Raw genomic sequence first — 24,020 nt, forward strand, 5'->3', positions numbered from 1 at the left:
CATAGTAACAGTTAAGTATTCAAGTACATTGAATTCTCAAAGAAGATTATCAAGAATCAAGGTGCAGCTTTACTTTATATCCTTTCTACAACACTGTCTGAAAGTGCTCCATTTACTATGCCTTTTGACATACCTTAAGTCACTAATCACAACATCTAGACACATATTTCAATTAATCAAATCATGTTTAAAATCAGCAAGACAACTCAATGACTTCATTTAGTTGTGGAAAGACTGTCCAGACTCTCAGGTGTCCCCTACATAGGCACACACTGAGATAAGCTACAATGTGCACATCATTGAAATGTAGCTTTGTGTGTCAGTATATACAGGGAAGTCTTCAACTGGGAGCTCTTCCCACTCAATTCCCATACCAAAGATAGCAGCGGTTCCCAGGCAGAAGTCTGCTTGTGTTGCTTAAGCAAATAAACTAGGTGTCGGGGAGCTTGAGTTAAGACACTGAAGTTCATGAGGAAAAAAAAAAAAAAATCTAGTGGAAGGATTCACCTCATGCTAATTGACTGTATTGTAACACAGGAAAGAAGAAAACCTGCTTACAAGAAAAAAGTGTTCTAGTTGTGCTAGTTGACAGCAAGACTTAATTTTTCATTTCCTTTGAAGCTGTTACCAATTATACTAAAAGAAAATTTGCAAGTCTCACATTTTGAAGGCTCTAGAGGTGAATAGTCTAAAACCAACAGCAATTATTTCATTATAAAGTGATTGAGAAAGTTGTCAGAGATCTGTCAAGGCTTTCAAAAAGCTATAATAAAATATGCACTTTCTTCCCTATTCAGGCACAGTACGGCACTTACCTGTTGTGCAGTGGCTGGTGTTTCCACTATTTCTAAGAGCGTATCCCCTGGTTGTGTTCTTATCACATCCACAATAAGTCGTTTGGTCCTTTTTAAAAGAATACATGGATATTACAAAGCCGTTGTCACTAGATCACTTGTGCATTTAATTTCTTCAGCAGTAAAACTAGCAAGTGCCCCCTTATTATGGGGTAATGGGCTTGGTAATGTTTATGTTTCCTGACTTTTTATGTCTCAGAGCTTCCATTAATAATATTGAACATCCGGCTTTTACACAGGTCTGAGTAGAGAAATACATGCATACTTTTCCCCCTTTTATTTTAGAAAACACTTAACCAACTAGCACAGTAAACCAGTTGCTGTTAATAGAATTAAAATCCAAGCAACAACTCACACGTGGATTTTGATTATGATAGGAATGTAATCTTTGCAAAGCCTGAGCTATGCATGGTTCCATTAAGAGTCATATTTACTCAATATAGTGGAAATGCACTCAAAACTGCTGAACTTCTGAAGGAATTTTACATCTGATGCAGTGCATCTATGCACATCACTTAAGGGCAGATATTTCTCTAGCAGCAGTGGACAAGGAGCATTTCCTTGCTCAAGAAGGGAAGCTGCTACACCCTGATATGTAAACCAGTTCTTTTTTTGGTAAGAATTTATCTCCTGCTGCCTCTTTATCCGTAATACTTCCAAGAAAGTCCTGCTACAGAATTCTGTTAATTTAGATGACACGGTTACAAGTGAGATAGAGCTCATAATTCTTAAAAATTAAGAGAAACTTGAAGATGCAGCTTAAGACTCCCAGGAAAATGCCTAAATACAATCGAGGCTTCCGTAACAAAACCTTGTGACTTGATTTAAAACAATAGTTTACCTAACTATTTTTTTTTTGTTGGTGGTGTTTTCAAGACTAGAAGTTCTCATAAAAATCCAATGAAATAGGACAAAAGTTTTACTCATATACAAGCAATATTATCCAAAACCAATGGATATTGGGGTATGATTCAAACTTCCATGGAAGAGGCAGCAAGGTAGGAATGACTGACAGCACAGGCAGACCTGAAACACTGCTCCTTCCATTTTAGAAAGCAACCTGCTAAACCTCCTGGAAACTCTTTTGCTCATCCAGAGCTGCTGTTAACTGCACTGAGCTGTTCTAGCACATTCTGTGATCCTGTGATTCAACACCTTCTGAAGGACTCATGTTAAATGTATTTTAAATGTATTTTTCCTTCACAAACTCTCTTGGAATCCCCTCCATTTTGCCAGGAAAAAAGCCCCCAACAAACAAGCCAAAAAAACCCCAGAAAGGTTTCCTAAAGTTGATTCACTTGGTCTACATCAACACATTGCTGGCTTTTTCTGCCTGACACGATCTTCATCAGTCTTTGGTGGCCACCACCACAGTCTACATTAACATACGTGCGACGGCATTATCATTTGGTGCACTGCCTTAGAAGCAGGTGATATGGCTGATAAGACACAAGGCTTATTTCCACTTCTCCCCGTGTACCAGACCTGCTCAGCTCTGGTTTTTGTGAACGCCCCACTGGGATCTGGATGCCTCCCCCGTCACCTGCCACTTGGCACCTGTGCACACAGACCAGGCACCTTCCATAGAGTCCTCTGGACAGGGCTACCAGCAAATCTTAGAGTTCTTCAGAGAAGCCTGAACAAAACCATCTATAAAGCAAATGTATTGATATTGCTACAGAAGAGGCATGCTGCTGGCAGAGAAACAAGGAACGTTCAGTGAATCCGCTGTGACTTGAATTTTAGCCAGCTGCCTACACGATTCATAGAGGCAGTAAAAGGCTTCCCTGCAGCTAAGGTAGGGAAGCTAAGCATCACACATCTCTTACGTAAAAGGTAGCTGTAAGAGTTTTAACTTTCAATACTGCTGCAATTTAACCCAGGCTGCTAATTTTTCTTCTCAGATTATTTACTAAATTTCCTAAAATCTGAGAAATATTACTTGAAAACACTTATGCAATAGAGAACTTAAATTCTTTCGTTAATTTTTATATTATGGTTTCAACATGTTTCCACACAGCGCAGAACATTAAAGACATTCCTTTTGGCCTTGATTTTGCATATTTTTATGAATTCCATTAAGGGGTAGAATTTTACTCCTATACAGATGAAAAAAGGACAGGAAGCACAATTTTTTTTTTCTTTAAAGCGACAGCAACAGCCATATTCTTATTACAAAACCAGCCTGGGAACAGCTCTAGAGCCTTAGTCTCTGGAGTAACAAGTAACTAACAAAGTTTTGATTTGCATTGTCATTGCAGTCCCTTTACTTTAGATCTCAAGTTATATTTGATAATAAGTTACATAAAAAACTCAGTGTTTTCTGGTTTAAGATTCAGATCAAACATGCACAATTACAGTGGAAAAACTCCTCTTCCTTTTAGGATAAATAGTTTTTGCACTCAAAATTGGATTTTTTTTTTTTCTGTGAACAGTCGTTTATGGCTTTTATAACTAAGAACTTTCTTCAGAAGTAAAACTTCACATATTATCTAATAAATTGAGTTTACTGATTTTTGTTTTGGAAAAACACCTCACCACTAACAGATTTGAGTTGAACTACATCCTGTATCTACACTCTCAGTGCTTGCAAAGGTGTAAAGTCCTTATGCTGTATTTCCCCTTAAAGTGAACTTCTAACTTTCACACTTGCAGGGTAAAAAGTATAGTAATAGAGGAGAGCAGCATCCCATTTCCCCCCTTGTTCAGTAAGCACCAGGATCTTACATAAACCAATCCTTATTCTGGACAGCTCGAAATAACTTCAAAAGAGGGCTGCCAATAATCTGATACTAAATGCTGTTATAAAAATGTTTTCTACTATAAAGTAGCCCAGTAGACATTTCTTAATTTGCTCACCAAATAGAATAAATATAATTTTCTTTCCCTGGATAAAAGCATGAACTACTCCTGCTAAAGTGACAGTTGCATCCTGTTCAAATTCCTGATGGCAGTATGTCAGAGAAGTGTTTTCCTTTGAGGGGGAGGAGAGGACAGTGTGATACTCTGTCCCTTACAGAGTTGGACAGCTTTTCATCTCTGCTTTCCCAAGGCTGTAGTGTTTTAAAGCAGAATGCTTTTACAGCTTCATGGAAAAGCACTTACTAGGTTAGATAATGATCCTGCCATGGTCCAAAACACAAGTGGCAGTACCTTTATCTTTCCGTAAACTTTCTGGAAGAACTGAAAGCTGCTCTGACATTTGCAAATGTTTGGGTAGAACTGAACACAAACTTGCTTTTGAAACCAGAGTGCACTCAGCATCTCAAAAATACACTTATGCAGGACAGCAGGTTGGAAGCAACTTTTTTTTAAAAAACAAAACATTGCCAGAATGTAGGTTTACGAGCAAAACTTACTTTATCATCAGGCTTTTGAGATCCTGATCTTCACCTTCTCGTAACTCATATTTGCTTGTTAAAGACAGTGAAATCTCTGTTTTTGCAAGCTGATTCAGTGTGCTTTCCCTGTTGGGGTCATTGGGATCAACAGCTCCTTCCCCTGTAAGGAAATATCTTTTACTTCAAGTTTGCCAAGTTTCCCATGATGCAATACATGAAATGAACAAGACCCTAGATAAATCACTGTAAATTATCAGAAATACTGAGTTTATTAAATAGCACACCCACTCCTACCATTTAGAAGCAGTCTTTTTTTGGACATTGAACAATCAAAACCATAAGCCAGCTATTTATAAGCCCAGTTAGAATATTTTGGCAATGCCACCAATTCTTGCTTTTCAAGCTACTGATGTGCAAGAGACTTACATGTCTTCTTTATAAAGAAGAATACAAACAATTTAACATCCTTTGTCTTAACGTGCAGTGATAGTGAAAAACGGAGTAGTAGCTATGTCAACAGGCCATTCACCTGGAAGCTGGTATTGTCCATGACATCATAGCTCTTTCTAAACAGTTCACATCATACTACAATTAAAGCAAATTGGTCGCATTTACTTCCTATAACTTTCTAATAAATTTGCATAATTGTAACTTTGTTTTTATTTGGATAATTAAGTGCCAAAACAAAAAATGGCTGTTTTAAGAATTCTCTGTGCACTTTTTGTAAGTTTCTAGCTAACACTAGCGAATCTTAAGATGAAGATATTAAAAATCACTTGTTTTCTGTGCAATTTGAGCACAACTAGATCATTCTGCTCAAAACATTATTAATGTTTGGATTTTGAATCACATCATTAATCTTTACAGTGAACATTGCAGTTAGAATTCTTTTCTGAACACTTTTTGTAACATCTCTCCTTATAGTTGAATCTTCTTCTATAGTAAATGATGAAGCTGTCACTATGAGAGACACAAGAGTATTTAAATCAAGCACCTGTTTAATTCTGCCCCTAGAGTGAAGTTAACCATAAAGACGCAGAACAGCGTACCAAGGAAAGACTCTACATCAGGAACAGGTCCCAGCCCTTCCAGCAATTCATTCAGCAGGTCATTCGGCTCAGTGGCAATGGCATCCTGGTGTTCTAACAGTAGCTATAAACAAATGTAAATGAAGTCATCACCTGAAAAAAAACCACCTCAAACAAAAACCCAAACACATTCCTAGTGTCTTTATACTTGTAAATAAATCTGGAGATTAAATGTTGAAAACCACAGACCTAAAGTGATCAGGACTATGGAGGACCCAAGAGAGGAGAGCATGATCAGTTCTGGACTGCACATTTAGAATTGCTCTTGCTTTAAGACAGCTTGCTGCGCTGCACCGACAACAGTCTCTGGAGTGAACATCACAGCTGAGCCAAAGTTTAAAGTTTGCCTTTAGGACTAACAAAGTATTACAGAGTAAAAGGTGATAATCCCAAGCAGAGCATTTTAGTGCTGCATCCTGAACTAAGCACACAAAGGAATGAAGACAGGGTTGATGGTCCATAGAAAGATACCTATTTTCTGTACATCCAGTCCAGTAGGTTACAATAGCATTGGTGATAAAAAGTATAGTTATTCCTGAAAGATAAGTGAGAAACCAGCTATGCTGCACAATTTCCAACAGACTTAGAAGTCGCAGGAGATATCTGGGCACATTCACAGTAACTTCCATTGCACCTAGGCAAGTTCCCAAAACTCTTAAGCCACAAAAATACTGGTAAGCCAGGTTAAAGAAAAGCATGAACAGGGCAGTAAAATCTTCTTGAAGACAGGCTCTCGCTATCTGTGGGAAAAGTAGTCTCATGCTGAGTTAGATAAAGCCAGCAGCATTAGTGACTGCTACATTCAACACTTCATTCCCCACAGAAGCAATATACCTTACTTAGAGAACTGGTGGAAACACATGGTGCCACCAAGCTTCACTGAAATTTAGCTACAGCAAAGCATGCACAATAGTCAAAGCATTCTGTGATTCTAAGTATTTTAAACACTGCAAGTTATAGTTAGCCAAAAGTTACTGATTACTAGAAACTTACTGACAACTAAAAAGCCTATGACCAGAAAAGAAAGGCTTTTCAGTTGTACTTACAAGGCAGAAGTGTGTGTTATAAGCCCATAAGCATTAAATTGTTTAAAACAAGTTTCTCTTAAGAGCAGCAGCTATCCCACACTCTACGTAATGTTGACTGCGATATTGTGAGAACTGTTGAGAAACACTGTGTGTACTGATAAAAGCTCCACCATGCTTGATGCTATACAAGCATGGAATGAAAAAGATATTCACGGGACAAATTCTTTGGGGCGAAGGCAAGAGGTACATGGGGAAGCACCAAAAAACAAAGCTGCTGAATCCAACAGATCCCTTGTTCCAGCTACATCCTACAGAGGTGTGTAATGAAAATTGAGCTTAGGCAAGTGCCATGGGAGATGATGACAGAGGGCAGCTTTGAGAATTTTTTCTGAAGCTGAGCTGGAGAGACGTCAACAGAAAAAAATGTTTATGCATCTCCTGTTATTCAAACTAAATTTTTTGAGTTGTATGACCAGAATGGAAAGTTTAATTTATGCTTGCAGGGTGGGAGAAGACAACTCGGATGAAGGCTCAGGCTCTCAGAGGAGGTTTGGTGGAAGAGGTGGCACGGGACAAGGACAATCACCTGGTAACATACTGCACACGGATAATGTACAGTCTTCAGACCCAATTGCTCACTTCCTCTAGGTGGACAAGTGCATATAGTCATGTTATCAAAAGACACCACCTCCTTGACCTCCTTTGTTTGACAATTACTTTCATTAAATTACTTCATATTTTGTAGAGTATTTTATCAGCTAACAAAATTGTGTAGTAATACTTCGTCACATTAGAATCTAATAACGTATTGGACATACAACAGGCCCACTGAAGGGAACATTTGGCTAAGATATAACCACTGATCAGAAACATGCAGGCATAAGTCTATGCCTTAAAAAAAATAAAAGAAAGAATAAGCACAAACATGATCCAGTAGATATGTTTTTAGCAGACTAGGCTATTAGATTTCACTTGGATGAAGCTAACTTGTGATGTGGTGTACTGGAAGTTGGATATTCTACCTTTTCCGTAGTGTATCTGACAATATTTTTGGGAGGTTCTTTGTGGGGTTTGTGTGCTTTTTGGTGTGGTGCTGGGTTTTCAGGGGCTTTTTGTGTGTGTGTGGGGAGAGGGCAGGGGACAGTTTGCAAGTCAGGAAACAGATAGTAATATCCCAGCTTTAGGAGGACCATGTGGTAGACATTTAACTGACACCCTAATGACTTATTCTGCAGACTGCAGTTAATCTGTTCTTTACCCATGATAAATAACTGGCAGGATGCCATGGCTTCAGTCCTTCTAAATCAGATATTTGCATTTGCTTCCAACAAAACACATGACAGAGTGCTACAGTCACAAAATACACTGAATTTTCCTCTATTCTCAGAGTCAGAGTAGCTCCTTCAAATTGGTGTCACTTTCTTAGCCAAGACAGGAAGGTATTTGTAAGTATAAATAAGTAGAAATGTCACACTAGATGAGAAAAAAAATGTTCTTCCCTCCCATAAGAAAACGTTACATTCTAATAGTCATTCAAGACAATGCTTTTACAAGGAAGCAGTCTTCTATGAAAAATGAAATCTAATACTGTCCTGGTTTTAGCTGGGACCGGGTTAGCTCTTCTTTTTAGCAGCTGGAAGAGCTCCGTGTTTTGGTTTTACTCAGAGGCTGGCTCTGAGAAGAATGCTGACAACGCACTGATGTTTATAGTTGGCACTGAGGTCTCAAGGACTTTTCAGCTGCCGTGTTCTTGCCAGTGTGCAGGAGCACAACAGGATAAGGGGGGAGCATGGCCGGGACAGGGAGTCCACGACTCTCCTTACGATTTGTACCTGAACTTAAGATTGAGGGCCAAACTGGCCAATTAGTATTCCATATCATGCAGCGTCATGCCCAGTGTAAGAGTGAGGGTCAGCCGGAAAGAAGGGCTTTTGCCCTTCCGGGACTCTCACTTTCGAGCTCTCAGAGTGTTTTCTCTCTCTCGCTCTCTGTCTCGGGGCCTCCCGTTCATTTGGGATCGCGGTGTCGAGTTTTATCTATTTCGGGATTGCAGTTTCGTAACGAGACGGGCCTTGGTCAAGGGGTGGTGAGCAATTACACGGTACATCACTCGTTTTGCATATGTTTATCCTTGTACATATCTGTATATACATATATTGGTAGCGGTAGTAGTAAATTGTTTTTATCTCAACCCTCGGGTCTCTTCTCTTTTTCCTCTTTGATTCTCTCCCTCATCCGTGGGGTGGGGGAGGGTGAGAGGGGACTGTGTAGGGTATAGTTGCCGGAGCGGCCTAACCCACCACAAATACTCAAGTTCAGACCATTTCAGAGATGAACTGAAGAAATTATTTCAAAAGGAAGAATGAATAGTAAGCCTTCCCCAGAGTAGTTTGTTGCAAGTATTTCATAATCTATTCTCTTGACTAGTACTTCATAGACTTACCGAATGAGTGTTGATAATTTCTTCAATGGAGATATATATGACAGGTTTGCTAAGGGTCACCATGTCAGAGTACTCATCGATATTGAACTTCTCCTCTGGTTCAGGAACATCACATGCTGCTTGAAAAAAATTCCTAAGAGAAAACAAGACAGACCTCAGTAACTGTCCCCTATAAACTCGCTTAAGTTAGCCTGTACAAAAAAGCTACAACCAAGTCTTTGACATACATTATTTCTTTTATAATCTGCAATCTACACTTAGTGTTTGCCTTTTGGAGGCAAGACACTTACACATCAATACAAATGATGAAGCATTCCACCTTTCCTGGACAGCTGGTGGAAGATCATTTTAAAGGTAAATATTTTTCTCCTTATTCAACAAAGATTGATAACTTGGTAAATTTTAAACACAGAGAAGTCTGTGTTTAACACTCTAGAATTACAAAAGCATTTCCGCAGAAAGACTCTCCAATTTTATGAAGGCACTTCTGAGAAGAAATTATTTGAAATAGGTGCACAGGACTACCACTTAGCCTACAAACATTTAAATTGCTGTTACTCAGAAACTGAGCTGCTTGACATGACAGAAAATGTGGTATTGTTTATAAATGCAAGAATTTCAAGAGGAAAAAATGCAAAGTATGGTTGAAGTGTTACTTTGACATGACTAGCACGTACATGGAGAGCTGAGACCTGCTTCCCAAGACAATGGGTGTCTTTCCAAGCTACTGACAGCTTCAGAGATGAGAACAGACAAGCAAGAAACAGCAAAGTCCTCCTCTTAGAGGACCACTTTTTCTTCCAACAGTGAGAGGATGTGAACTGGAGCAGCTGGTAGAGATAGGGTTTTAGATGAGGCCTACAGGGATGCTGCAGGAGCTGTCCTGCCTTTGCTGTGCAAGCCCTGCACAGGCTGGAGGAGGAGGATGCACGTTTCAGGCTTAGAGGACCTTTAAAGCTGGTATTAGAAAGGTGGTGGGGAAAAAAAAAAAAGACTGAGATTCCTTGGTTTGGAGACAAAAAGCTGAAGGATGCAATCAAGTTATATAAAATTACAGTGGTGTTGCAGAAAATGGGTGCAGGATTCATTTACCAAATCTCACAGTAATGGCACAAGGGAGTATGCAATGAAACTAGCAGGAAAATACTAATTTCAAATAAATGAAAGGAAGCTCTATTTTAACTGATTAGATAGCAAACTTCTGAGCATTTCTACAGGGAAGGTTGTGGAAGATTATTATCTCAAAGGTTTAAGAAGGGCTTGAACAATAAATGTACAATAAAAGATCTAAGCAGGACTGTTAGCTTTTAGTATAACTAGTGTTGCAATTGCAGTTGCTGAGTGAGTACAAGGGGAACAGGCAGCTGAGAGCAGCCACCATTCGTTGCTAAGGAGGGTTTAGCTAAAATACAGCGTGCAGTCATCCAGAGACTCAGTTTCGTATAAAGTTAACTTAATTAGAAGAGGGATTCTTCCTTTTGTAGTGATCAAAAGGCCAACTAGAGTAGGCTCTCTCTTTCATTAGCATTTGTTACTCTTGCTATAACACTTTCTACCCTATTGTTTCTTCATGCTTACATCATGCCCTTAAATACTTCAATAAACAGAATGACAAAGTGTCTTTGTGTTCATGGCCGATCTCTCAAGGAAACCCATTTTATGAACACTGCATTTGCTTTCATGAAGGGCAGACATTAAAGATAGACATTCTGGAAGTGAGTTTGTCACAAGACTCAACGACGCTTCAAGCTAATAATAGCAATCACCCAAATAGATGGGAAATAATCTCAAAAAACTTGTGTCCCAGAGCATAACAAAACATGCAATTTCCCATGACTGTGCAAGATGAAAGAATAAGATCTGTGTGGAATCTCTCGGCAAAGATGAAATAATAAAAAAAATATGCAAATTTATCCTTACCAATAATTTTTTCCTCAGACAAAACATTCAGTTGTCCTCCCAACCCAAAGAACACATTATTTCTGCTGGATAATAAATCACTCCACACCACTTTCACAATCTGTTTTTTGCAGTAAGGAAAACTTATTGCAACCAAGCCAGCAGAGATGATCAGTTCTCAAAGTAATGCTCAAGCAGAAATATAACCTATTACTCCTGCTTCAACTTCCTCAGCAGTGAGAATTTCTCTATGGCAGATCACTCAACATTTTTAACTCTGAGCAGGGAATTCCTATAAACCAGGAGTCCACCTGCCTTGCTTATCCTAGAGGAGAACTCTTATTGTGTAAGTATTTGTGAGGGCTTTGCATACCTGAACTTCTGGTATGTCTGAGAGAGGTAAGTGTTCATAGATGATAGGTGTTCACTCTCTCCTTCAAAGAGTTTGTTAGAAGCAGCATGCTGAAGGACTTTTGCCACACAGCCTAGATTCCTCCTCTGGTCGGGGTGTATCTGGCCCCCAGCTGTCATATCAATTATATCAAAACCATCAGGAGCAACAATGGCAGGGTTCATGTAGCGGTAGTACAGGAGGTTGCCGACAATCTAAAAGAAAAAATTAAGAGATCTTCCCTTTGCATACCGTAATTACATTTTACAAAATATGAACAATCATTTCTACTTCTGAATTAGACCACAGGAACCAATGCTAGAAGAACGGTTAAGATATACGTGTTACCTATGTAGCTAACTGAAAGAGCCTGCGGCCTTGTATAAGATGTGCCTCTTACAACACCTCTGTGAACATCAGTTACAGACTTCTACAATTACATTTCATTTTGGTGCTGGCTTTTGGTCAGCTATTGCAAGGCATTGAATTGAACACAAAGACAAATACAACTCTTCTTTCTTCTAGATTTTGCAAGGTTCAGCTCCAGAGGCTCATTCTCTGAAGCGCTACAGATTTCTGCCAGCATTTGATGCATTCATTGACAAAGGACCCGTTGTTCCTCATGAGGACTACATGCAGCCCTAAAAGACTAGAGAACAGATTTTCCAAACTGTAATTTCTATAACATTATAGTAACTCATATTGTCCAAATAGTGGCTTCAAATCATTCCGGATCTCAGAAACAGGCAGGACTTTTCTTTCTGCAATTTGCCTCAGCTTATGTGTAGTCATCTGCAGAACTTCCAAATTAAACATTTAAAGGCTTTCAGTCCTGTGTCTTATGCTCCATTTGCTGCTTATTTTTTTTTTTCCATAAGTTGAGCAATGCCTTAATCTGTATTGCTGGAGTAATGGACAGAAGTACCCCATAAATTCTGTTTTCAAGGATTTCCAATGCATTATTAAAACACATAATAGCAGAACTAGTTTTTCAGCTGAAGAGCTTGAAGTCCTCTAGGCACCAGGATATATATTTTTTCATTGAAGAATAATAAGGAAGTCCTACTGAAATTAATATCTTGTAATTTTAGAACCATTTCATCAAGCTGTAATGAAAGCACCTTTATTGAAGTGCATATAGTTCTAATTTGAGAGAGTTCTCCGTCTCTCAGCTGGCTGAAAGGCTCATGGAAAGATTTCCCTAAGTCCTCTGAAGTGACGTCATGGCTGTAGTAGGTTAGCAATGGCCAGTGTGCCAGTACCATGCTTATCACTCACACTTTTCTCTTCAGTCTGCACAAATGTCATTACTACAACTTTTATGAGCATCTTAAATAAGTGTAGTATAATAATCTACTTGTAATTCATTTTTAGAGCCCTTCCTCACTGTATTTAAATTATAATAACGCAATTTTAAAAATACATTATTTTTTAATTTGTTAACAACTTCAGGTGCGGGGAAAAGACCACCACAGTGTTCTCCATGAAAGAGCTGCTGGTGGTAAGGACCATAGCACTAAACTAAAACTCCGAATGATTCAGATAAACTCCAACCATCTAAGAACAGTTACTATCCAAAACAGGTTGAGCACTGTGTTCCATAAGAATTGCTGAGCTCTCAGATTAAGATAGCTAGGTTGTGGCAGCAGAGTTCCCTTCTCCTCCCTTTCCATCACTCCTTTGCAACCAACAAGTGCAAAACTCTTCAGTAAATGCTGGTGTTCTCAGTTCCTTAGAATGTTTAGTGTCAATAAAAATCCCCTTTGGCATTAAAAGAACAAGCTGCTGGCAGTTTACCCTCAGAAGTCTACCTTTAATAGTTCATCTTCTGTTGCATCCGGGAATTTCTCATGGAGCGAGCTCTTCAGAACTTTGGCTATGTATCTCATTCCATAACTACATGTAGAACAGATGAAAAGGAAAAAATATTGCAAAGACTTAGATGAAAAACGAAACAATCATTCTAGTCAGCCAAGTTACTGGCTTTTGCCCTGGCCACTTAAAACAAAAAACAAGGTGATGATGGAAAATACAAAAAGTTTCAAGTACAGAAAGACAGGAGTCTGCTAGTACAGGAGGCTGCTAAAGCAGAGTAGGACAAGTGGAGAAACCACTCCCTCTACTGGGGAAGTAATTCGAGCGGAACGTATCACAAGCCATGTAATTTGAAAGGATCTCCATCGCTGAGTTTCAAGCGAAGCTTCACTGTGCACATGAACTGCAGCTTGGAGAGTCCTAACTCAACACTTACGGCATCATATTGAGAGAAGAGAATATGGACGTGAGAACTTTGTCAGTTACTGTTCGCAAACTCTGAATCGATGATTCCAGTTTATTGACAACTTCTGTGTGCGTTAATGCTTGTTCTGTGGTTACATCGTATGGCAATTTGCTGCAAAGTGAACAGATATTAAACCAGGCTAAATGTATCTGAGAACAAAATACATTTTCTTTTGCTATATAAGGGCCACCAGTGAACAGAAAAAAATGCAGGCAAATACAGTTGAAGTTGGCTAAATAACAAGTCTCAAATGCATTAGGTTCCCTTTCTTGGAGAGAAGTTTGTTTAGGTGGAGAGTAAAGGTGGTACATGCCATCATATACCTTCCCCTAATTACAAAAAGGGAATCCTAATTTAAGACATGCATCTCCGCATCACAGTCCCAGCATAGCTCCTCAAAAGCCTGGGACACTACCAACATGCTGTTATAAAACCTGGGAAAATGCTATAAATTCTTCCATAGCATAGTCTACTACACTTGTAAAGATTAAGTACTAGATTTTTGAAGTTCATGACCAGGAAAGTGATCCCTTTTGTTGTTCAGAACAGGTTAAAGTACCTGTTTTTCAAGCACATCTCCTCTCATTGTGCTACAGGAAGATGGGGAAGGGATGCATGGGCACAAGTGTGTTTTGTCAGAGAAGGAAAGGGAGACCAGAACTGAGGGGTCTCTCAAGTATTTAAATGGTACAACATGTCCATCTGCCTCACTCACCTGGCCTCACCGGTCTGCATTTCTAACTGGTTTACCCACGACTTGTACACATCCACAGGACTAGTGTTGATTATGAGGGACTTGTCCTCCATGATCTCCTTCACCACTGGGGCCAGAAGCTGGCGCAAAGTGTTCTGTCCACGAGCACCTCGATTGAAGCTGACGACCATCTTAATGACAGTTGGGTTTCCAGTAACGATATCTTGTATCTGATCTACCTTAGAGCTGTATCAAGAATAGAGGAGTTCTCAGATCTGGCATATATGCAGTTATCCATGTTTTCAAACCCCACATTTTTACAATTAACCTATTGCTATGCAGAAACATATTCATACAGCCTATTCCTTAAGCTTTCATATAAAACAAGATTATAGAAACTGCTACCTGAATTTGACTTGTGTTATTACAATGTCCCTAGAACATAGCATATTTAGTGGCAGCTAACATATAGAATCATAGAAAGGTTTAGCTTGGAAGGGACCTCAAAGATCATCTAGTTCCAAACCCCCTGCCATGGCAGGGACACCCTCCACTACACCAGGTTGCCCAAAGCCTCATCCAACCTGGACTTGAACACTTCCAGGGATGGGGCATCTACAACTTCTCTGAGCAACCTGTTTCAGTACCTCACCACCCTATGAGTGAAAAATTTCTTCCTTCTATCTAATTGAAATCTGCCCTCTTTCAATTTGAAGTCATTTCCCCTTGTTCTATCACTACATGTCCTTGTATATGTGTGTATATATATATATATACACACACACATATATATATACACACACCTGATTCAGGCCCAAATACCTGTTCAGCAAATATCCATTAAGGTCATAAAATAATATTTTATTGTTTCAGGATAAGCCACCACTCTCCACTTACAGAACATACATTTACACACAGAAAGAAAAGAATTTCTCCACTCTTAAATACTCAAACACAAAAGCAAGAAAGCCTAGTGTCTTATCTTTTTGAAGCAATTTTTTAATATAAAATTACTGTCCACCATAGAAAGAATTTTTTCTGAAATAGCTTGAGTTAACAAGTACGTTACCCTGAAAACAAATTTTTCTAGTAACAAAAATATGTATGCAATTTTACAGCAGTTTAAAAATCAGCCATCAAATTCTTTTAGGTATGAAGTATTCATTGAACTGTCTGCACAAATTAACTAAAGTCTTCTTGTGAGTGCACATACTTTATCTCCTCTTCTAGAGCAGTTTTGAAGAGTTTGAGAAGCAGATATTCTTCTCGTTGGTTGGAGGCATAGTTGTATAGAGTGAAGATAACTGTATCCATAAACTTGGTTGATTTGTTTTGTGGCATCTGGAAAATCAGCTTCGCCAGATATGTAGGATTAGTCTACAAAACAAACGACAAATACTATTGTCCAGGACAAGCTACCCCCACTTGCGGGCAGTTCTCTACATTTCCATTAACACCAAAAGTGTTTATGTTGATTCCCATGTCACTTTTCAACATTGGTTTTACTTTTTTTTCAAATCCTAATGTATAAGAAACACTGAATACTACACAATTAAGTATCTGTGAGTAGCACCAGTGGGAATTTTATCTGCAGTCTTTGAACAGTACCTCTGTGCTTTAGGTCTACGTATCCGATGACAATGACAATCTACCAAATGGCAATGGCTATCTACGAAGAAGACACTGCATATTACAAGTCCATTTAAGTGTTAAAAGGCATCTGCCCTGGGAAGATGTAAAATTCTTCCATAAAAACTTCAGTGAGATGAGATGAGATAAAAAGAGCACAAGAACAGATTCATTATATGCTGTCAGCTGCATAGCAGACAACTTCCCTTCCACCACATACAATGCACAGTAATAGTGACGGTGATTTACATGGACTGAAAGACATATGGAGGAAAACATTCCTTTTTGGCTTCAATATAGGTTGAAGTTATTCTCTGAAAAAAAAATCAGTGATATTTCTTGCACAGTTTAAAGACTGCAAGGATTTTCTCAATTACAGGAAATATAAGGAGTTTATCATAATATTTGCTGCAGTCTACATACTATGGAAATATTTTCATAGCCTTTTTTCAATCACTAAAGGCAAGCAACACATTTCTAATTTTTCTTTATCAATTTTCTGCCATGTTAATTTTTCCATTAAGACTTACTTGTAAAAGGTAGAATAAATGTTGGTAAGCTTCCAGTTTTTTTCTTCTTTCTTTACTCAAACCTTTGATACCTTGTTTGTCAATCATAATCATCTCTTCCAGCTGACTTTTGCTCTTTTTGTTAAGTTTCTTACTGTGCAGTACCACATCCTGCAGACAGATGACCAAAAATCTAGATTATATATTCACAAAAAAGGCAAATTGGAAAAATTAACATTCTCCTGACCATGTTAAACATGATATTCCTCCAAGAGCCTTTGTTAGTGACTTTGTGTATTTTCTTGCTCTATTCACTAACCAGTCTTCTGAACATCTTTATCTTATCACCAGTATGGCTTGCCAACAATGACCATCTGGGAAACCTGATCTCATGTAGAGACTCATTCATCATTTAGTTAACAATGACCAAGCTCTCAAATATAATCAGAAGTCTACTTCCATTCTACCACAGAAAGATGCTTAAAATCTGCCAAGCAATTACTATGGTCTACCAGCAGCAAAATGAGTGACAGTCAGTAGCAAACTGACATAACACTCAGGAAAACAGAAGAAGCTCTACCACAAGGTAATACAAGATTACTTGAGACTCACAAAGACTGTGTTTAATTTACTAGAAGTATTTTAACCAATTGAGGGTGACCAAGCACTGGCATAGGTTTCTCCAAGAGGTTGTGGAGTCTCCACCCTTGGAGATACTCAAAAGCCACCTGGACATGGTCCTGGGCAACCTGCTCTGGATGGCCCTGCTTGAGCAGAGGGGTTGGACCAGGTGACCTCCAGAGGTCCCTGTGATTGTGCAATCCTGAGCTCCTTCAACACACAGAAGGGCTCAGTGCATGCTACCAAGGTAGTCTTGCTGACCTGAAGAGTGATTCTGTTTTTCACCAGCAGTCCAATCTTTATATCCATTAAGTTCAAGTCCTTCTCCAGCTGTTGATTGGATCGAATTTTTGTAACCACTTCTTCCCTTAGCCTTGTTACTTCTAGTTCTTCTTGAAAGTCTAAGTCACTTTGGTCCAAGAGGTAGGCAAATTTGCGCAGGACAGTCAAGGGTGGATTTTCAGCACCAACTATAGTTGAAGTAAATAGGCTTGTTAGTTGACATAATACTGAACACTCCCTAAAAGTTCAGAAAACTGATCACTGTGCAGAAAATTTTGGAACTCCAGAGAGAAGTTTAGGCCAGTTAGAGTGATATTTATGTCATACTGTGTAAGCAGAGCTATCCAAAATAGTTTCAGCTGTAAAACAATTGGTTTACAAACACTTGCACCTGCTTTTGAAGGGGAGCAGGAGACTGAGAAATCCTGGGTGAAAGCTTTTTAAAAAAATGACTGAATACAGTAACATACATCTCCCCAGATATACAACATAACACTTACTTAGTGTTCTGTAGTCCTCCTTGGCTTTGTTTGCTCTGAGAAATGCTTGTATCTTCACAATTTCATCATTCTGGAAGGAATCAAGATTAGGCAGAAGAAACTAGTTATGACACATTTCTGCTCAGAAACACACTGCAGAACACGTGCTCTCTTTCCTGAGATTCCAAAAACTGCCTGTAGTCATATTACCCTATTTTAATGCTTCATGTTCAAAATGGAGAAAAAGGACTTACGTGATCCTTGAAGTATTGCAGCCGTTTCCTGTAAGCTCTCCTTGCTAGCCACATTTTGACCCATGACTGAATCTGAAAATTAAATAAAATTAAATTAAAACTTAATAGATACTGCCCAAACTATTTTGTGTGTGTGCGTTTTAAGCTTGCTTCTGACAATCCTCTTCTGCAGGCATGCAGTTCTCACATGCTTGGGACCATGGATGACTGTACTACTGGGCTCCAGTGACCATGACTAAAAGAGCAATTTGAGTTCAAGGCTCTACCACCCATGTGCAACATTATCTTTGGAAGTAATTTCTACCTTCAAGTCTCAGCTCTCAATTGTAAACCAGTCTGCTTCAGAGGCAGATCAATATCTCATCTACAATCTACTTATGACCTAGTATCCCATTAGCATCTCAGAAAAGCGAACACTTTTCAGACGGATAGATTTGACAGCTTTTAAAGAAATGAAAACACATTGTCAGCTCAAATATTTTCTAATTTAGTATTATGGAAAGAGAAGTGTAAGGAAATCTCTATTTTGAGCCACTCACATTCAGCAAAGACTGACAGAAGTCAAACATGGAGCTTTCAAGAAGTGATTTACTTAAGCTGTCAATTAAAGAACTTTCAACACCACGCAAATTTCTGGAGCACAAGTCCCTCCAGTTTGTGTTCCTAGTCTCCGATTCCCAGGTGGTGGACCACCAAGCCAAGGGATAAAGCATACTCAGGCCCCAAAACCTAGAAGGATCTTACCTTAACAATAGCAGTAACATTGCCTTGAAGTACCTTTAATCTGTCAACATAGCTTTTCCGTTGTTTGAATCCTTTCCAGAAAGCCTATTTTACAAAAGGCAGGAGACCATTATTACTAATGAGAGACTAATATTTACTGAAATCTACATATATTTACTAAAATCATTAACAGTGTTTATCTTGTAGAGAATAACTGCCACTGTGGTAAAAGGATAATTAAGATATATTTTTAAGATGCCCTGATACATTTCGTGTCAATTTTGGCCAATCTCAGCACAAGCACTTTGTTGTCCAAGGCCATTTCATTCCCTTCCCTGAAGCCATCCTTACTCTTATCACCAGTATACCCACATCCTTCAGCATCCCAGTCACTGGCTTCATCCCACACAGGGAAGTCTAGCTCTTGCCCATTATATCCAAGAGCTGTCCCATATCTAGCAGGACCCTCATTGTTCTTGGCCTGGCCTCCTTCACAAGTCTCTGATCTTCCAGAGTCTTTCAGGATCATCTTGTACCACAGATAATAACCTCCCAATTCCCTCACTTGGCTGTCCCTTTGCTAGCTCAGAAGCAAACTCTTGGCAAGGAACTCAGTGATGGGATAACACAGCTACTCTCACTGCCTTTACCATGTTTTGCCTTTCATCTGTATCCAACCAGTGACATCAGCCTTGTCCTCTACTTGTTGTCTTTTCACAAGCCAGTTCTATTCTAATGTCCATAGAAAACCATCAGAGAAGAAATTTATTTACCCACATTTCTCCATATTTTTTGAATCTGTTCATAGACCTTGTATTCCTCAAAGAACAGTACAGTCCTGTACTGCGTTCAGGCATCATGCCAGAAGCAAAAAGCCAATCCAAATGACAACCACTAGTGATAAAGTTATTTATCATCAATAATTGTTGAATTAAGTTACTATAGATTAAAAAATCAGTTATATATTTTCTATAATTTTGGGGGATGTTGATTTTTTTTCAAGACTGGAATAATTGCTTCTAACAGGAGGATGATGTTTCGCAATTTAAAACCAGTGTGCATGCATTTGTCAGTGTTCACACCCTCAGCAGAAATTTTCCTTTATACTCCTTTCGGAGTTCAGCAAACTGAAGACATCCAAGAAACACTGTCAGAGCCTGAGAATACCAGGGCAGCTGCCACTCCCTACCCAGCTATGACTTCATGGAGCAGAGGCAAACCACTTCCAAGTAGAGATAGTCTAGAAAGGAATGTGTTTCTTAAGTCATGCTTTACCAAGGAATATTTGCTTCAACAATCAACAAATATCTTTCAGTCTTGTACTGTGTATAGTTCAGTGTACCATGCAAAACCTCAGCACCTCAGAATAAAGGGCTACGTAATTCTGAGCTTCTTCCACTGAAGTAACAGACTGCAGGTGGATATGATCCATTATTTTAAAGATACAGATTTGCTATTTAAAAGAACAATTACTCCAGTGAGGACAATAACATATTTGTGGATGTGGAAGTTTGAACTGCTGCCAATGAAGACAGGGAGACAGACCTATTTAAGAATTTTATCAGCAACAGGAATCAGCCACATCACTTGTCACATACAGAAAGCTGCCCAAGCCAGGCTACCTTCTTGTTCTAGTACAATACCTGTATTTTGATGGCAGACGGTTCCTGGTTTCGGAGGTATGCTTTTCTCTCTTGATAATTTTTTCTGACTAAGAATCCTTTTGCTCGGGCTTGCAGCTGAACAATCAGATTTTCATTAGCGAGCCACAGCTGCTCTCGATTGTAATCTGCTGTAACTTGCCCAACAATGCTCTGTTAAGAGATCATGGAGAAAGGTCGTTTAAAAGCAAAAAGCCTCAAACCAAAACCATCTTGGAATTTGGTCTGTATTTTCTGCATCATCTGTACAGCTTATGTTCATCCTATCCAAGCTTCTCTGATTTACCCCTAGATTTTAATCGGTATAAAGGAAGAGATACTTTGCTACCACTGAATTTTATATGAAGGGTAACTGAACTCCTTTCAAGCCTCAGTTAATCAGCTGGACAGATATGCTATTTTGAGAGAGGTTTTTTTTATACTTTAGGAAGAGTTCCGTTTTCCTAATAATCACTTTTTTTTTGTAGAAGGCAGACATCTCTGAACACTCACTGAATCAGAGAGGTCTCTGTAGAGAAGCACATTCAAGTATTGCTACGGTCAGAATTTCAGAAGGACCTACACTGTGGCTTCAGCTGTTTGTGCAGCAGAGTAAACCCATAACCTAGATAGGCTGCATCAGAATAGATCACACAAGCTTCTGTGCAATTTTTTTACTTTGTTTTAAGTTATAGTTCATAATAGAGCAAAGCTTCTACAGTTAGAGGGTTTAGGTATCATCCTCATCTTACTGAACTTGAAGATACAAGAATGCTATCAAACGACTAAATTGAAACAAAACAGTGCCTCCAGCTGCCCCCAAATACATAACGAAATTCCTTGTCATAGGCCAATGCAAAGTCCAAAAAATATGAAAGGATATGAAAGAAATCAGACTTTCCTACCGTTGGTGTCTGCTGTTGGCCATAAAAAGGAATGCTGTAACCTCTGGTTAGAAAGTCCCCGAATCATAGTCAGACATCAGACAGGAGGCTGTGCTATCACTGTCTGCTTAGACTTCAGTTACTGCTATAGTCAGAAGCAGGTACTGAACTAAAATCATCTTCAGTCTCAACCAGCACAGTCTCTTGCCTTGATATTGCCTGTCCTGCTACCTCTCTCAATCTCAAATATTTGCTCTGAATTTCCAATAAAAGCAAAAGTTTAAGCCACCTACCTGGATTTCTTCACCACTTAACCATGAAGTTTTTGGTATAACTCCTTCAGGGGCAACACAGGTACCTTCCTCCGTTTCCACATTGTAATAGTAATCATACATGTTTTTCATTATGATTTTAATCCATGGACTTTCATTAGAATCTAAAGGCAATACATACCATTAGTACACATTTGTGCCCTGTTACACTGATAAATTACAGCTCTGCCTACCCATTTCCCATCTCTACATTCGCTACAGGGTCATTTGACATGCAAAATCCCTATATACAGTGCAGTAGTTTATAACAGGATATTTTGCAAACTTCCTTGTTACGTAGATCAACATCATTCTTCCCGAATAAAACAGCTATGAGATCAGCATGGATCCACTGCTGCTTTCTCCAAACCCCAACATGACAAGCTGGTGCTTGTCCCTGAAACAACGTATGCTGTGTCTTCCATCATCACTCAGATAAGTGGAACTGAAACTGTGTTTATAAAAAAAATGTTTCTCTTTTCTGGCCAAATGCTGGCCTTTATTGACACTTAGCTCACACCGGACATTTCCTACATCCACATCATTGCCTTCTTTAGTGCTTTGGTAAACAAAGCTGTATCCTGACAGGCAAGAATAGCCTCATTTCCTCATAGACAAAAGGCCCCAAAGTAAGGTTGATAAGGTCAGTTGTGCAAAATGCCCTCTCAAAACTCATGTTGCAGGATGAAACATGCCCATCTACTGTAAGAAAGTATACTGCGCTGACGGTAACTCTCTTTTTTAATTGTTAGCTAAGTCTGGCTGCATTAGTTGTGACCAGCTCGCAGCTCTGACATGACATAACATCTTATCGTCTTGCTATGGATAGACTCTAGCCTCAGCTTTTGCTGATGCTTGCTGCTCTGGCAACTCACAGGGACCATAAACAGGCCATGGACACTCTGGCAAAGCCCGGCCTGACTTTTGACAGTAACTTGAGGCTGAAGTGTGCAGTCTAACCCTTGTCTGCCTCTGCTAACAGGGAAAAAGAAAATTAGGAGTAATGTCAATTTCTGAGAGGATGGACTAGTTTGTTGACAGTCACAGAGAAGCTACCCTAAATTCATCCAGAGGCTAGTTTGAGACTCTATAAAGTCTTAGCCAGACTCTGGAAATAGCTAGATTTGTTTCCCAGCATGGACTGTGGTCTAGATTATGTGTGCAAAGTTCAGCACCATAGAAAAAGCACTTGGGCAAGTATAAAATATTTCTCAAAAGTTTTCAAAAAATAGCAACACTGTTCTTCAGTTTACAGCGATATTAGGTAAGCTGCTTCTGTGCTATTTTCCAGTTGCATCAATGATATGGAGAACTGTCCTATTCAAGAAGGGTTTTACCTTCTCTAGTTTTCAGCTTCTTGGCTTCTGAGAGGTTCCTGAAGTAAGTTTCAGCACACTCTGGAACAACTCGTAATCCAAATTTGGACTGCAGTATCATCAGGATTGGCTGTGAATCACCTTTCTCCAAGCTCTTGTTAATCATGGATGTTCCAACAGCCACTAGAGTAAAATAATGACATATAAAATTAAGCGGTTTATACTCTATGTGCCCGCAACTTGAGCCTCCAACAACTTGATGATAACGGACTTCTAAGTCACAGTATGATGTACTCAGCAATTCAGTGCTTTACTTATTTGCAGCCTTGTTCGTGCTTGTAAGGACAAGTATTTCAGAGAACAGCAAGCTTGTTAGACAGAAGGCATGCGCTTCGCCCAGGCTGGGATGCAGCCACCACACAACTGAGAGTGGTCTGAGAGCACAGCTGCTACCCCATCAAGTGCCACACCAGATGACACCAGGGTGGGGATTGAGGAGGGTAGGTACCCCCCACTCAGCCTGACTTAACAGATGGGCCATCAAGCAGATCACTTGAGAGCCTTCTAGAGATGCATGAAGTCAACAGGTTACAAGCTGTAAACCTTAACCTTCGGTTTTACTCTGCAAAATGAGAATAAAAACTGATTGCCTTGAGCAAAGTCTCGCAACATTAACAGTGTCCTAATTGCAATCCTGAAGTGACCCTCCTTGTCCCTATCCCCTGGGAGCTCTTCTAGAGCTGATGCAGCAAGTTCATGTGCTTGAGTATGCCAGAGATGCAGCTTTTGCTTCGAGGGCATGAGTGATACTGTAAAGTATGTTCAAGCTTTGAGGTTATACGACGTTACCCATACTCTGATTCAGGGCTTTCTAAGTGTCCTTTGCTTTGTGCAGGTCCCACCATCACTGGAGGGGCTGATACCACCACATCTGACAGGATGTCGCAGCACATGGCACTTCGAAGTGCCTTACGTGCTGGAGGCATATGCTGCTTTAGAAACCGCTGCTCTGGTCTTTAATGGTGTTCCTTCTCATCTAAATTCAAGATCCATGCACAGAGGAACAAGTGAATAGATGTATATGGCTAGAACATACACATTATATACTGGCTTAAGTGACTGGCTACCTTCACATCCCACAGCTGTCCTTCACACTGCAACACCAGACACTTTTTCTTTTCTTGTGTACATCCAGATCAATACAAAAAAGGTTCCTCCTGATGCTCAGTTTGCTGCCTGTACAGTTTTTCCAGCCAGAGCTGACCCAGAAGGTGCTCAGTATCAGGAGCTTAAATACAGGAGGCACTGCGTGAGACTGAGCTGGCAGGAGGGCAATTCAGCAAGAGAAACAAG

General features: G+C 39.5%; 1 protein-coding gene across 3 annotated transcripts in view; it reads right to left on the bottom strand.

Moving 5' to 3' along the window:
* IQGAP2 (IQ motif containing GTPase activating protein 2) overlaps nucleotides 1-24,020 on the bottom strand; it is a 113,675-nt gene that overhangs the window by 4,767 nt on the left and 84,888 nt on the right. For all 3 annotated transcript variants that reach the window (XM_086630062.1, XM_086630061.1, XM_086630063.1), the window contains exons 16-32: nucleotides 22,689-22,850; nucleotides 21,334-21,476; nucleotides 20,160-20,330; nucleotides 18,538-18,621; nucleotides 17,794-17,865; nucleotides 17,561-17,630; nucleotides 17,040-17,248; nucleotides 16,179-16,328; nucleotides 15,233-15,396; nucleotides 14,041-14,265; nucleotides 13,296-13,436; nucleotides 12,856-12,940; nucleotides 11,027-11,259; nucleotides 8,755-8,887; nucleotides 5,245-5,347; nucleotides 4,214-4,355; nucleotides 816-903 (exon numbers count right to left, since the gene is read on the bottom strand). In XM_086630062.1, the coding sequence (XP_086486188.1) occupies nucleotides 816-903; nucleotides 4,214-4,355; nucleotides 5,245-5,347; nucleotides 8,755-8,887; nucleotides 11,027-11,259; nucleotides 12,856-12,940; nucleotides 13,296-13,436; nucleotides 14,041-14,265; nucleotides 15,233-15,396; nucleotides 16,179-16,328; nucleotides 17,040-17,248; nucleotides 17,561-17,630; nucleotides 17,794-17,865; nucleotides 18,538-18,621; nucleotides 20,160-20,330; nucleotides 21,334-21,476; nucleotides 22,689-22,850 (2,375 nt within the window). The remainder of the gene's footprint in view (nucleotides 1-815; nucleotides 904-4,213; nucleotides 4,356-5,244; nucleotides 5,348-8,754; nucleotides 8,888-11,026; nucleotides 11,260-12,855; nucleotides 12,941-13,295; nucleotides 13,437-14,040; nucleotides 14,266-15,232; nucleotides 15,397-16,178; nucleotides 16,329-17,039; nucleotides 17,249-17,560; nucleotides 17,631-17,793; nucleotides 17,866-18,537; nucleotides 18,622-20,159; nucleotides 20,331-21,333; nucleotides 21,477-22,688; nucleotides 22,851-24,020) is intronic.

This window comes from Tauraco erythrolophus, chromosome Z (assembly GCF_009769465.1).
Source record: "Tauraco erythrolophus isolate bTauEry1 chromosome Z, bTauEry1.pri, whole genome shotgun sequence".
NCBI classification, from domain to species: domain Eukaryota; kingdom Metazoa; phylum Chordata; class Aves; order Musophagiformes; family Musophagidae; genus Tauraco; species Tauraco erythrolophus.